General features: G+C 43.1%; 1 protein-coding gene across 18 annotated transcripts in view; it reads left to right on the top strand.

Annotated features, from left to right (window-relative positions):
* The window catches only part of Ssdp (Sequence-specific single-stranded DNA-binding protein), a 575,744-nt gene that overhangs the window by 133,913 nt on the left and 426,831 nt on the right, over nucleotides 1-15,000 (top strand). For 15 of the 18 annotated variants that reach the window (XM_076205606.1, XM_076205607.1, XM_076205595.1 and 12 more), the window contains exon 5: nucleotides 13,933-13,974. The exons of the other annotated variants lie outside the window; for them this stretch is intronic. In XM_076205606.1, the coding sequence (XP_076061721.1) occupies nucleotides 13,933-13,974 (42 nt within the window). The remainder of the gene's footprint in view (nucleotides 1-13,932; nucleotides 13,975-15,000) is intronic. 18 annotated transcript variants of the gene reach the window in all.

Here is a 15,000-nt window from a genome sequence, read left to right on the forward strand (position 1 = left end):
TCAGCATCTGTGACTTGCTTACAGTTACATTCTCCACAACACGCAAGTCGCTTTTACGCCTCTCCAGATGATTTTACTAAAAGTCATTCCTTAGCAGCATTGTCCGTAGTCTGTATGTCTGTGTCTGTGTAGGAGAGAGATGAAAGAAAAAGATAAAAGTGTTGGTGAGATTTCGTGATCATAACTGTCTTGCATGTCCTTCTTATATTGGTATACCTCACCAGCATGCCTGCTTCAACATCCCCAAGGTCTCCATCCAGTTATATACATTAAACACCCACGGAAACGTCGCACACCTTTATTCTTAACCCTCATAAATCATCAGTGTACCTCTTGATATGTGTGCATGCGCTCGCGCGCGCACAAACACACACACACACACACACACACACACACACACACACACACACACACACACACACACACGTTTGCCTACTCGTTTTCATATAGAAATCGATGACGACATTACTTAAGTTGTGTGGTGATGATCATATAGTCCTACTTGGATGGCCCAAAAGACCTGTTCTTGAACCGCAGATCCTGTTGCATATTTGGCGAAGAAAGGGGTCGTTTGGTAGGGAGGGTGGATGTTCGTCCAGATTCGCGGATGTGCATGTCTTCTCTCTCTGCTGTGCTAAGACATTTTGAATGAACAGTTTTGCCACCGGGACTCGAACTCTAGTCTGTCATAACTCCACACACTTGTTTCATGGTTCTCCGAAATAAAAGACTCGGTGAAATTCTGACAGCGCGCCGCGCCGTGCGAGTTGATGTCGGGGTGATAGAAGAGGAGTTCCAGAATATTCCTCTTGTACATCCTTCATGGAATGGTTGGTAGCGTCCTATAGTCGCTCAGCATGCGGTTCGAGTCCCGACGGGAGAGATGTATATTACTTCTGTCATAACTCGACACAGCTGAAAGATTTCCATATAAGTCGCTGGCATGCATTAACTTCGTACGATTCATGATCAAAGTGACCCTTTCTTCCCGGTGGTCTTGGTGCGCCCTCGGGATCCCTTCCTCGGTGTAGGGCCAACTCGGCCCCAGTCAACTCGGCCTCGGTCAATTACCGTGATTACCAACTCGGTATAGGCTGAGGCCGAGTTGGCGATAGGTCGAGCTGGCCTGTATTCCTTTCCTCTATCTTCCAGGATTTACCCCTAGTGAGGCGGTTGTTGTCGAGACTTTCTTATTCTGTGGTCCATCTCGCAGAGGTCCCTTTGAGTAGTACATGAGGTTTATAGGCACATGCCCTCGAGCCCGCCCACCCTACACATTACATCACACAAAGCCATACGAAAACACATACACACTGGTACTTCAAAACAGATATGCCATAGTGGACTGACAAGTTCTATATTCCACTCAAATTCCCCAGAAATCATCCTGGAAGAAAAATCACTTTCGAGACCAGAACTGCACTGGTACGCCGTCATTGAGATTATTACTGTGCATTAAAGCAGAATTAACGCAGATCTGGCCTGGCAACAGACACCAATAATTGCTGGAGACGCAACCACCACACAGAAGACTCCGAACACCTACATCCAGAGGGTGAAAAGATGGCCGTGGCCGGTTTCTTTGGGGCTGCGGGTCCCCTGCAAGAGAGAACTGGGGCAATGAATTGGCTTCCTCTCTCCATAATTCTTTTTGATTTGATAAGCGACAAAGTATTATTATTATTATTATTAATGTCATCATTATGATCGTCATCATCATCATCACCACTTTCACACCAATTTTCGGGAAGGATATTTTCTTTGAGACGTCGTATGTTTTGTTAGCACGGGCATGCGCACGCTTGCAAGAAGTAGGAAGTTCGGTGGATGTGAGTTGGGCCTGTGTGGGTGATGATCTAGAAGTGTGTCGTCATGTTACCGTCTTCCTTCTTAACAGGTGGGGGGAAAGAAGAATGTGTGTGTGTGTGTGTGTGTGTGTTCAGGAGTGATTAGATGGTGTGCTTTGATAAGAAACAGAAACTTTCAATAAGGAGACCTGGTAAATTCAGACGGGTGAAAGAGGGAAGTTGTTGTTCAAAGTGGGGACTTGAGACAAGGACTTGTGAGGTGGGTGAGTGAAGAGGAGGAGGAAGAAGATAAAAAAAGGACATTAAAGGTGCGAGAATCAGGGAGTGTGATGAGTAGGGAGTTTGGGCATCACAAGTGTTGTGGTTGGGAAGATGAGCTGCTAGGTTGGCTATCGATTAACTTCAAATTTAGGACCGCAAATGTAGTGGAGGAAGTAGAATTGAGCAGTTTTAGGTACGAGTGTCATCAAAGATTGAAGACGATCTTGAATTTAATGAACAGATTAACTTTGGGGATGGAGGTACCGTTTCCTCCACTTTAAAGTAATACAGCTGCTCATATCTCCTTGGGAGCTGTGTAAGGCGGATCTTTGGGTGTCCTCGAAGGGAACAAATATAATTTATCGTCGAATTATAGGGAAGAGTGATTACGTCTTCAGAATTCAATCGCATGTCAAAAAGTGGTTATGGAGGAGAGGCAGGGGAAGTATAGAATGTTAGATAAAATTTAGATTTTATGCGTTTAGATCTTGAGGAAGATGTTCGGGAAACGGACTGGGAAAAGACGGTGACTCGAAAGATCAAATATGTAGTACAGTTGGCTTCAGTTATAAGCATTACAGCGACTGGCGTATTTCGCATATTTCTTTACACCGAATGTTTACGATAAATGCGCTGGTGGCGTCATCGGAAGTGTGCTGGTCACCCATTCGCTTAGTTATGGGTTCGAATCCCACACCCCTCTCTGATTCCCAGCAGTCCAAGCGAACAGGGCAAAGGTGGCTTCTCAATGCTCCCTGGCGTAGGCTCCTTACCAAGTTTACGGTATCCCTACAAAGTCGTAAGTGATTCATTGACGTAATGTACGACCCCATGTTATTCGCCCCCCCCCACACACACATACTTCAAAGACACTAACAACTGTAGTACATATAAGTGGTGGCAGCCGTACACATCTAAAAAAAATAATAATAATAAATAAATAAATAAATAAATATCACCATTCCCACCACAAGTGGGAAACCCTTGGGAGAGCAAAACCCTGTCAATTGCGGAAAACTACTTATTTTATTTTATCTTATTATTATTATTGTAGGCCGATGTTGGGTTACTCCCCGCTTTGGTAAGGTTGTCGGGAACCTAATCGACATAGCTGTCCCGGGGGATCGAACTCGGGACCACGTGCTCATAATTTCGACACGATATCTACTGGACTACCGCGGGGGCCTTGTCGTAAAAGAAACAAATCCCATTAAGAGGAAAGGGTTGATTCAGTCTGAGAGTTAGGAAGGCGAAAGAAATAAAAAAACAAATTTGTACGGAAGGAGCGATTGTAAAAGCTCCCAAGCGTATCGGGGAAACAAAAAAGAGAAAGTTCTTTCCGGGGGAGTATGAAATCAGGATTAATTAGGTTTTAAGAAAGGGATTGTGCTCAGAAGTTGAAAAGAATCATGGGTGTTAACCTAAATCTCGTTCATGGTAATTAGTGGAGAGCTTGATGGGGGACTGGGGAAGGTCGGGCTAGAGCTTGCACAAGTAAGACAACCTGTAGAGGTAAAGAGTATTAGGTAAGTCTACATAATGCACACGCCATGTTCTTTGTTTTAGTTTTTCTGTTCTCTTAGACCACATCGTTTCGCACACATAAAGAGCTTACGCCAGAAGGCACTCAACTGCGTCCAAGGTCGTTACCACCTTTACCTTGTGTGTTCGGACTTACAGGACTAATAGATTCGAACGCGGGTCCGCCGCGTGCCAAGAAGGATCGAAAATAAGACGCTAGTTCTCTCTCTCTCTCTCTCACACACACACACACAAACACACACACACACACACACACACACACACACACACACACACACACACACACACACACACACACACACACACACAAAATCATATGTGGACAACAAAGACGAGCACATTATGAACTCAAATTTAGACTAGTTTTAAAATTCAGACAAATTGTATGTCACTGTATTTCTGTATCGTTGTCAACTTGATAAACCGATTATTATTAAACACAGACACACACACGCGCACACACACACACACACACACACACACACACACACACACACACACACACACACACACACACACACACACATACATACACACACAAGTGCGGCACCATAATTCCATCAAGCCGATCAGAGCACGTACCGACGGGTATAAGACGAGCCCCATACCGACATTTGTGGACTTGATCAACAACAAGAATTAACATTGTTGTACTACACACCTATTACTCAGCTTACTATTTTTGTCTAGTTTTTTGAATGCTTGTAACAACATCTTTTCACTGTCATAGTTTTATGTTGTTATAATCTTGTAGGATGTATATTTTCAGCAGAAATACTGCTATACCCAATGAACCGTTGATTATTATTATTACAACAGATAACGCATGGCAATAGCGCAAAATTGCCTACAAGGTTAGAAGCACAGATGAACTACTGTACAATCTATAACAACGCAGTATATACGTGTGTGTGTTTGTGTGTGTGTTTGTGTGTGTGTGTGTGTGTGTGTGTGTGTGTGTGTGTGTGCGCGCGCGCATGTACAACCCATTCACCACAAACGGTATAATGAAGACAGCAGGATAGGGTGGGACCCTTGGCTGAACAAAACCGCCGGGTTGGGATAGAAGAAAATATAAATTCGAGTACATATATGTTGGGTTAGAAGTAAATATAAATTCGCGTACATCTATGTGGGTGTAAATAGATGTATGTGTTCGTTTGCTGTAAAGTATTTAATGTGTACCACCTTTTTGCGATATATTTCATATTTCGCGAAAATAGAATTTAAAAAGGACGTTCTCTCTCTTGATTTTTGTGCACCGTAAATTGCAGGTACCCGCGTGCATATTTCGACAGGGATAATGGCCTTGCCTCTGAAAATAATATGTTGACTGAAAATTCCCGGTTCAGTTAGCCAGGCCTCTTCATTTTAATCTCTGTTGTGATGTTTTACTGATGCTTGTGGACACGGCAAAACTACAACAGTTTTTTTTTTTATTCCGAGGTCATTGCATGTGTCGACCGCATTATTCCACATGGCAATTTTTACTTTTTATGATTGTCCGCATACGCATCTCTTACTCCCTATCTCTCACAATGTGTGTGTGTGTGTGTGTGTGTGTGTGTGTGTGTGTGTGTGTGTGTGTGTGTGTGTGTGTGTGTGATTTACCATGGTCTTGGACCACGCGTGAATCGTGATCGACAGCTATTACCCTCCTGGATGAGAGCCCAGAGCTCATTACACTATGCCCGAGCTATGGGTCATGTTGTGACCTCACACACACACACACACACACACACACACACACACACACACACACACACACACACACACACACACACAGACACACACACAGACACACACATACACAGACACAAAATACCTACCTCTCCCTGCCCACAAGAGTTGGATTGTCGGTTTGCATTGCATCAATGCAGAAATTATTTCAGTCCTGGGTGGGAATCGAACGTGAACCGCTGGATTAGCTGTTGGGAACGCTACCACTGCGCTGTCGAGCGTGTGTGTGTGTGTGTACAACCATCGGTGTACTTTTTGTTACAGTAAGGCAACTATAGAACCCTCATGAGTGAGGATAGTAATCAATGTTGGTGAAATACGAGGAAGGAGCCAACATCCTCACCGCACCAATGACTTAAGCGTGCTTACAGTTTCTCGGCGGTTTGACAAAATACTAAACAGATAAAAAATAACGGCGTATTCAGTGAACCACAGATCTTGGCACAGATGGATGCATGAATGCATATGATGTATATGTGTATGTATGTATACATGTATGGATATATGTATGCATACATATATACATTTATATTTTTTTGTTTGCGTATAGTATATATAATAATAGGGACAGCACAACAGAACATTGCGTCGGGGTAATTGACAAGTAGGTTTGGTTGGATGTCAGTAAAAGGATTATTTCTGATCTTTGGGTACTTGGCCAAAAAACTATCAGTCTGGCGAGGATGTTGGAACTACCCTCCTCACCCGCAGGAACTGTGACAGGTTGGCGTTCTTTCCCACAGCTTACCCTTTTAAGATGATAATAGTATTAATGATAATTCTAGTAAACGATAGAAATATTAAATGGAAACAATAATAATGATGATGATACATAGATGCGGCCTGTGTTTATCAAGTAGACAGAGCATGTCGTACATTTAATAAATTTGAGAGGCAAGGTTGATAATTTGATAAGTTTAATTTAATTCAATAGATTAAATTTAATTTAACAACTTTAATAAATTTGAGGCAAGGTTATGTTTCATAACGTTAAGAAATGGAATGTACGAGAAAGGATATGCAAATACGAAGATGTACATATTTAGGGATGAGGAAAAGGGATGTGTAGTGTCACCGTGATTGATGTATCCATCGATGATGAAGAGAACAATAGTGATATCTGCTCTTGGAGAAAGAAAGTAAGACAAATATTTTGGTAATGTATTGGGTGACCGTGAATGGGAATTGTAGGCATTGTTGATTCCTAAGTTAGTCAACCGACATCCATGATAAAAGCAAAAGTGCGCCTACGGTACGCAGGGCAATTATTATTATTTAAATTTTTATTCATTTCTTAAGGGTGGGAGGTAGTGGATGATTGAAGGGAGCGATTTTATGTAGAAATAGTTACTGGTGGGTTTTCGAAAAAGTGTTCAGGGCGAAATTTCAGTTGAAGCAAATATAAGGCTGGTGAAAACACTGCTCTTGTATAAGAATTCAGGTCTGGGATTAATGTGGAAGAAAGTGGAGGGGCTGGAGACCGAGTACGTGGAGAATGTGTGGAATGAAGGAAATGGATACAGTGTCATGCAGATTTACGGTAAAATGTTACATATGTATGTATGTAGTTTGTGTTATATCGACCTTTTTCCTCACACAGGGAAGAAGTGCCTCCACTATTCCCACAGAAAAAATATATAAATAAACTATAAGGCTAGTCAACATTGGGACGGAGAGAGAGGAGTGATTGCTATAGCTCAGATAAAAGGATGTTCTAATACTTACTTGGGAGGGAAACACAAGTTTGATACCAAATAATTGACGAAATGTCTGCAAGATGCCCTCCTGTAAAAGGGAAGAGATATGCAGTATGTTTGCGAGAAGAAAGATGGATGTGCTGGTTTTACAAAGGAAAGGGGGACAAGTGTGAGTGTAGTAGTTTCAGAGGGATCAGTTTGTTAAGTGTAGTTGGGAAGGCTTATGGGAGGGTCTTGATTGAGAGGATTAGGAGAGAAACAGAGAGATTAATTGGTGAGGAACAGTATGGTTTTAGGACAGGTAGGGGCTGTGTAGATCAGATTTTTGTGGTAAGACAGATATATGAGAAAGCTATAGGAAAAGGTAAGGATGTTTTTTGGGCTTTTATGGATCTGGAAAAGGCTTACGACAGGGTAGACAGGAAGGCACTGTGGGAGGTACTGCAGATATATGGGATAGGAGGAAAGCTGTTAAGAGCAGTCAAGAGTTTTTACGAGAGTAGTAGAGCTTATGTTAGGATTAGAAATGGAGAGAGTGAATGGTTTGAGGTAAAGGTGGGACTTCGTCAGGGATGTGTTATGTCGCCCTGGCTGTTCAATCTATACATGGATGGGGTGGTGCGAGAGGTGAATGCAAGGGTAGTGGGTCAGGGGTTGGAGATGGTTAAAGAAAATGGAGAAAAGAGGGAAATAAGCCAGTTGTTGTTTGCTGACGACACTGCGCTTGTAGCAAGATCAGAGGAGGGATTGAGGAAGTTAGTGACAGAGTTTGAGAAGGCGTGTGAAAGAAGGCAGCTGAAGATAAATTTGGACAAAAGTAAGGTGATGAGATGTACAAGGGGAGAGAGTGACAGCAGGCTGGAAGTGAGCATTAAGGGTGAGAGACTGGAGGAAGTGGATAGTTTTAGATACTTGGGTGCGAATGTGGCAGGAAAGGGAGGAGTGGGGGTGGAGGTAGAATGTAGATTGCGAGAAGCGAGTAAATGCCTTGGTGGATTAAAAAGTATAATGAGAAATAGACATCTGGGAATGGATGCTAAGAGGAGGTTATATGAAGGAGTGATTGTGTCAACAGCACTGTACGGGACAGAAACATGGAACATAAGAGAGGAAGAGATAGGAGTTTGAATGTGTTTGAGATGAAATGTCTGAGAAGTATGATAGGGGTTATTAGGCTAGATAGAGTGAGAAATGAGGGCGTGAGGAGGAGAACAGGGGTGGAAAGGGAGCTGGGAGATAGGGTTGATGAAAGAGTATTAGGATGGTTTGGACTCGTGGAAAGAATGAGTGAAGAAAGATTAGTAAAAGAGTTTGTGGAAGGCAGAGGTGGAAGAAGTGAATATGAGGGGGCGTCCTAGGATAAGATGGATGGATGAGGTGAAAGGGGCATTGTAAAAGAAGAGGAATGTCTGTCGAGGAAGGACAGGAGATAGGGGTGAATTGAGAAGGGTTGTGTATGGATGATGCTGTGATGCATGAGGGGGAGTGGGTGAGGAAGTATGTATGAAAAAAAATTGACGCAGCCCAAAGGGATTTCTCCCCGTCTTCTCGTATTCTGCACGAGGGGACGGAGAGTAGGGGTTGCCGAATTTATGAAGCGACCTTGCTGTGGATGTGCTGTGTCTTGCGACACTGCTTCTGACCCAGGGCAGTGGACAGGATGCAGGGATGACCCGTCATCCAGGAGGTGCCAAGATAAGAGGGAGGGAGGAGGGTGGAGGGGAGTGGAATATGTAGGGAATGGAATGGGTGGGAGTGGTTTCTATGCCTTTTTATTTTTGGCTACCCCCTGTGTAAGGGGGAAAAAGCCTTTGGTATATGCATGTATGTATGTATTTATTTATTTATGTATTGAGTGGTCTATTTCTTCCCTTCAGTTTCGTTGTTTATAATGATTTAGTTTGTGTGGCGTCGGTATGATTGAGAAAATGGGATTTGGTCCTCCTTCCCGGCTGAAGGCAGACGTCCGCCAGGTGATCACAGCCGAGGAGTAGACAGTAGGCTGATGTCCTCCGGAAGAGGAAAGAACATATTGTGTGTATGTGTCTGTGTGTGTGTGTGTAGAACCGTGATCTGGCCTTCATTGACCTAACAAAGGCATTTGACACAGTAAACATGGAACTCCTCTAGAGCATCTTCCATGAGGGAATGGCCTGTGTACTGGCGGGAGGGCAAAAATAAGAGCCTCTCAACTGTTGTAGTGGGAGATAGGCAAGGCTGTGTCCTGGCACCTGTGATATTCAACCTGTTTCTCACTGGTGTCACAACCCTTAGCCAATGATGACATCGGAGTGCGAACACAATACCGCCTAGATGGGAACCTCTTTAACCTCCGGGGCCTACAGGTCCGCACCAAACTTACTACCGCTTACCTCATGGAAATGCTGCACGCTGACGACTGTGCCCTGCTGGCTCACTCCGCGGAAGCCCTACAACAAATCATCTCGATGGTCGCTGCAGTCTACCAATCTATGGGTATACATGTTAACACAAAGAAGACCGAAATACTTGCACAGCACAGAACATCCCCATTTCCGCCCCCTGGTTTTTCAAAGCAATGGCTAGCAAGTGAAGCAGTTCACCTACCTCGGCAGCATAACACCAAATCACAATGTAGACAAAGAAGGTCAGTCAAGAATCCACCTTACACCCGCATTTTTTCTTCCTTCTTTGGTAGTCTACGCTCTCGGGTATATTTGATAGTGGGAACTTTCGAACCGAAACCAAAAGAGCCGTCTTCAGAGCCGTCTGTGTCTCCACCCAATTCTACAGCTCAAAAACCTGGACCAACTACAGACGTCATATAAAAGCTCTGGAGACCTACATATGGTTTCCAAAAAAAATCCTGGGCATAACATGGCAAAACAAAGTCCTGTAACATGCACAAATCTCAAGCATAGAAGCACTGCTACCAAAACGACAACTGCAATGGATGGGTCACGTCATTCGCTTGCCTGAGAACCACCTTCCCCGACAAATTCTGTTCGGGCAAATACCTGATGTTCGTCGCAATTCAGGGGGCCAGAAAAAACGCTATAAAGATCAGGTAAAAGCAGCACTCAAGAGGTGTAACATCGCACCAACTGCTCTCGAAACTATCGCCTCTGATCACGCCGCATGGCGTACAAAGTGCTCGCAAGGGGTCAAACATCTGGAGTCTGCTCGCGACCAAGCACGAGACAACTGGCGGGCAAAAAGATGTCAGCTCAACAATAGAGTTTATCCACCTAATCCATATCTGACTTGCCCGGAGTGTGGAAGGGATATGTGGGTCAAAAATTGGACTTCACAGTCATCTCCGCTGGCATCAGACGAAACTCAGCATCACCACCCAACTTCATTCGCTGCATCGCATCTCACCGGAGCACTGTCGTCATCGATCACCGACAGACCGCCGTAAGCAAGTGTGTGTGTGTGTGTGTGTGTGTGTGTGTGTGTGTGTGCGCGCGCGCGCGCGTACGTGCGTGTGCATGGAGCTTGAATCACAAGAAACGCACGATGGAGAAATAAAAAATAATTAGGAACTTTGGCAATGGAAAACCGAACGTTTTTTTTTCTATTGAGTCATATTGAGAGCACAAGGAGGAAAAATAAATCAGGTAACATTGGAAATAAAAAAACTAGACAAGGTAAGGAACAAGGAGAGATCACTCAAGGACTGCCTCCCCCAAAGTCCGTGTCAAAGAGCCCCAGGAGCGTCATTGCCATGACCTACTTTGGTTGTAGTCCTTGTGTAAGACCTTGTTCCTGACCATGTATTGTATTTTTATTTATTTATTTATTTTGTATTTATAATCACACACACACACACATATCTAAAAAAATGCAGATTTCCGCTATAGGCTGCGTTACTACTCAGCATTATTTTTCAACCACAGGACGATAATGGAAGGCTTTGTGTGTGCGTGTGTAAGCATGTGCATTTGTAGTATCATAGAGGTTCAAGTTAGAGAAGTGGTGAAGAGGATAAGTGTTATCAGTTCCACTTTTGTTCAAATGTAATTCAATGACTGCGTAACCAAATTGGTTGAAATTTGCAGTCGAATTTTTATGCAAGAATGTATGTATGCTTTAGAATATCCCGGTAGTTTATATGTTTAATCCTTTCAGTCTACGGCGGCTCAGCTTGAATATTTTGTTTTGGCGAACACCCAACTCTTTTAGTTATTTAAGAGACACTTGGTATTAAATCTAGTTTTGGTTAGTCGATGTTTGTGGACATTTCAACCTGACCCGGAGTGTATGAGAACTGCAAATGTTATATTTCTATGAGTTTTCATAATTATGTATATACATATGTATATGATATATATATATATATATATATGTATGTATGTATATTATAGTTCTGTTATACCTTGAGTCAGTTTTGAGTGTTCGTAGTTGTATACATTATTGGTCCAGCAGCTTTTGAAATTTCAGTTTGTCTCTAGATTTTTTTCTGGTTGTAGTCTTTGGAATTTAGTAGAAAAGCTGGTGTCAAATTTCGAAACTTGATATGAAATAAGAGGAACATTATCAAATGGAAATCGCCAGAGATGTGTGAAAGTGTTTGTTTTCACCTTGTAACTGGAGACCTATAGATTTTAGAGTGGATTTGGAACAAGAAAAACGGAGATCCATCTCCCTGGACGAGAGCCGATGGGCGTAAAACAATTCGGACATAGGTACAATCGAGAGGTAGGTGGAAACAACTGTTAGGCCAGGGATCACCAAACGCTTTTCATAGCTGCTCAGATAACTGAGAGAATGACGAACGCATTGGGCCATACAAACATCGTGTTCGATGCGGACCAATGAGGGTGTTGAGACCAATTTACTTAAGTAAATACAAAATATGAAATATACAAGAATAGATAAAGACAAATACAAAAAATAAAGACAACAATCATATTTATTTACCAAAAAGTAAATTGACAAGGACAATGCGTAGACGGGACGGACGAACTGACCCACACGGTCCTGATTCGGCCCGCGGGCCGTAGTTTGGTGACTCCTGTGCTTAGGCAATCGCATGCAACACATTTCTTAGGTGTGGCCCCTTCACTACAGAAGGAGTGCCATGGCAATGGATAGAGTAGTCGGGAGGAAGCCAGAATGAACGGAAGAAGTGGAACTAAAAGTGTCTATAAATGTAGTTTCCCTTTCGTCATCGATAGTCTGCCTTGGAGATGAATGAAATAGCTGGGCAGAAGACAGAATGAAAAGAAAAATGTCACCCGGTATGTAAGGGAGTAATTGACACCCTGACCCCTTTTATTTTATTTGTTTACTTATTTATTTATCTGTTTATTTGTTTTTACGCCTTCCCCCTCCCCCTTGACTGAGAGACCTTGCCGTTTGTTTTTCCATTGTAAGCCAGTGTGTGCATATGTATATACACAAACATGCATGCACGCTTTCAGATGTGCGTAGATACCGTGGCAGGGATGAAAGAATGAGTGAGTGTGATTGTGCTGTGCCTGAATGAAGAATATACAGTAGTAAGTGATAATGATCTGTTTTGATAAAAGGAGTATATATTTGAGAGCAAACAGACTACATATGTGATGTACAGTATAATTATTATGAACGAGATAACGAAGCGTAGTTAAGAGTTCCTCAGAATCCGGATTTTGATTTGGTGAGTCTTTTTGTGTAATTTTATATTCATGATATGTGAGTGAATGTCGTAAGAGGGTATAGTCTTTTTATTGTAAACACTGTATTCATAATGTATTTGGAATGTTTTAGTCATAATGGATGTAGCGGGGAGGCAGGCAAACGAATTAATTTAGTGTTTTCATTTTCATACTTTGGGCTATGTTTTCCCCAGTGACAATCTAACCAAATGGGTAATTGCGTTTCCAGCCCTACCAGGATTATTCCGTATATAGGATAGAGTAGATTGGGCCGTGTACATAGGACACAGGTGGTGCCAGCCGTAGCAAAGTACCTCCGGAGGTTAACCTTGTGGAGGGGGAGGGGGTGGATACTCTTCGTGAGTCGTGTTGTCCTTTTAGACGTGAGCGCATGCCGAGGCAGCGTCGACAGGTGGCGCCACGGTCGTCGATTAAGTTTGAGTGGAGTCATATATTATCTCATAATGAACGGAAAGGGGGGGGGGGCGGGTTATTTGCATACAGGGGCAATGGTCCTTTTTCGAGGGGTGAATTGAGAATGTTTTGAGCCATATTTCATTGTTCACAGTCCCCCACACTCCCCCAACACACTCCCTACATTGTTCGCCTCTTCCCATCTTCTACTGTAACAAGTTCATGCAGTCTGAACGCATTTCTTTTACGTCCTGTCCTTTATCCATGTTGAGTGCATCCGTGCCAATGTGGGTTAATAAGTGTGACAAGAGTGGCACTTCAGTGGCACTTCAGGGAAGTGTAAGAGTCATCTGAATCGACCCCAGTTATCTTTAGTGCCATATCATTGATTGGAAATGGCACTTACGATTTGTGTGAAACTGATAAGCTTGACAAGACGTGGGAGTGATTAAAATTTTATTAGAATCAGTAGACAATTATCTCAAATGTAGAAAGTATTTAATGCTGAGCGCTTGTATGCTAGCAAACATTGTTGATTATAATTTGTTTTATTTGTAATGGTCATGACATTTTAACCTTTTTTGATGAAGAAAGATGATGATAAATCCGGCCACAAGGCGCTTTATATCAACAGATGAAATTGTCTCGTGAATGCTTGGCCGATGGCTGTGTCTGTACCTCAGCATTATCCGGTGACTTGATGAAGAGAATTAACAGTTAAAAAGTTGCTTGTGTTATGTTAAAAGTTGTCGCTTGTGGTGAGTAGCGCCGACATAATCAATTTATTTCCAGGTCGAATGATAAGAGAAAGGCGCCAAAGAATAACAAAACGATTTTGGTTTCTTTCAGGGTTTTGTTAATTCAGGTTACGGCGTCAACGGTATAGCGCATGTAAGTACCCCTCAACTGTTCTCTTCCGCTCCTTCGGTACCTTTTGGGGATGGGATATATATATTAATTTAATCTTCTCTCTCCTGTGACGGGGTGTGGTTAGTGCGCTTAGACGGCAGGATTCTATAGAGGCCCCCTCGGCGGATGTTTGGGCTCATTTTGTTCCGCGATTGGCGGCGCGTTTTGCTATCCCGGGCGGGGCCCCACATTACCGGATACGGGGAGTGGTTGGCTGCTCTTGCTGACTGAGAGCGTGATCGCGATTGTGAGCATCATGGCGAACAACGGGATGAGTTATGGGGTTTTTGTGAGCGGTCATGGAAGATGGCAGCTGTCCCGGTCCGGTGGGCAATTGCCTCGTTTACTTTGCGCTAGAACAGGGGGTGGCTAAAGACATGGGTGAGGGGATTCAGGCGAAGCCCCGCGCCGCGCCGTGGCCCGCCCCCCTTCACGGTGGCCAGCGCTTGTCTGTCAATAAGTTTGAGGTAATCAAATCTGGATGAAATATTCAAAATGTTTATTTATTTGTTGTTTATTATCGTCTTTCATTTGGTTATTTGCACGGTTATTTATTCATTTACTCGTTTACATATTTACAGCTAATCATTTATTAATTGAATATTTATTCACTTGTGACTGCAAACAATAAGAGCATATAGAGGTTTGGCCTTGGAGTTCAAGTCAGACGTGGCGTTTAATAAACCCTTCAATACGGGGGCGCACTGTGTGAACTTCTTACTTCAAATTCCTCAATACAGTCACGCACTTTTTATGTAATTATGTCACTTTCTAAGGCAAAGCCATATTATGCAGGGGGTCACGACCGAACAAGACAACCCCTCAGGATGGAGTCCCTCCCCCTCAGGCGCATAAAATCGCCTGCAGTCCCATAACCAGAACAAAATACATAAAGTACGTGACCTTTATAAGGCTTCATCGTTTATTATTGTGTGTTAATGGAGATCATTCTTAGGCTAAACTTCGTCCTCACCATCATCGTTGTTACAGATGAAGGATGGGATTGGT

This window comes from Oratosquilla oratoria, chromosome 22 (assembly GCF_046742065.1).
Source record: "Oratosquilla oratoria isolate Oo_2021 chromosome 22, ASM4674206v1, whole genome shotgun sequence".
NCBI classification, from domain to species: Eukaryota; Metazoa; Arthropoda; class Malacostraca; order Stomatopoda; family Squillidae; genus Oratosquilla; species Oratosquilla oratoria.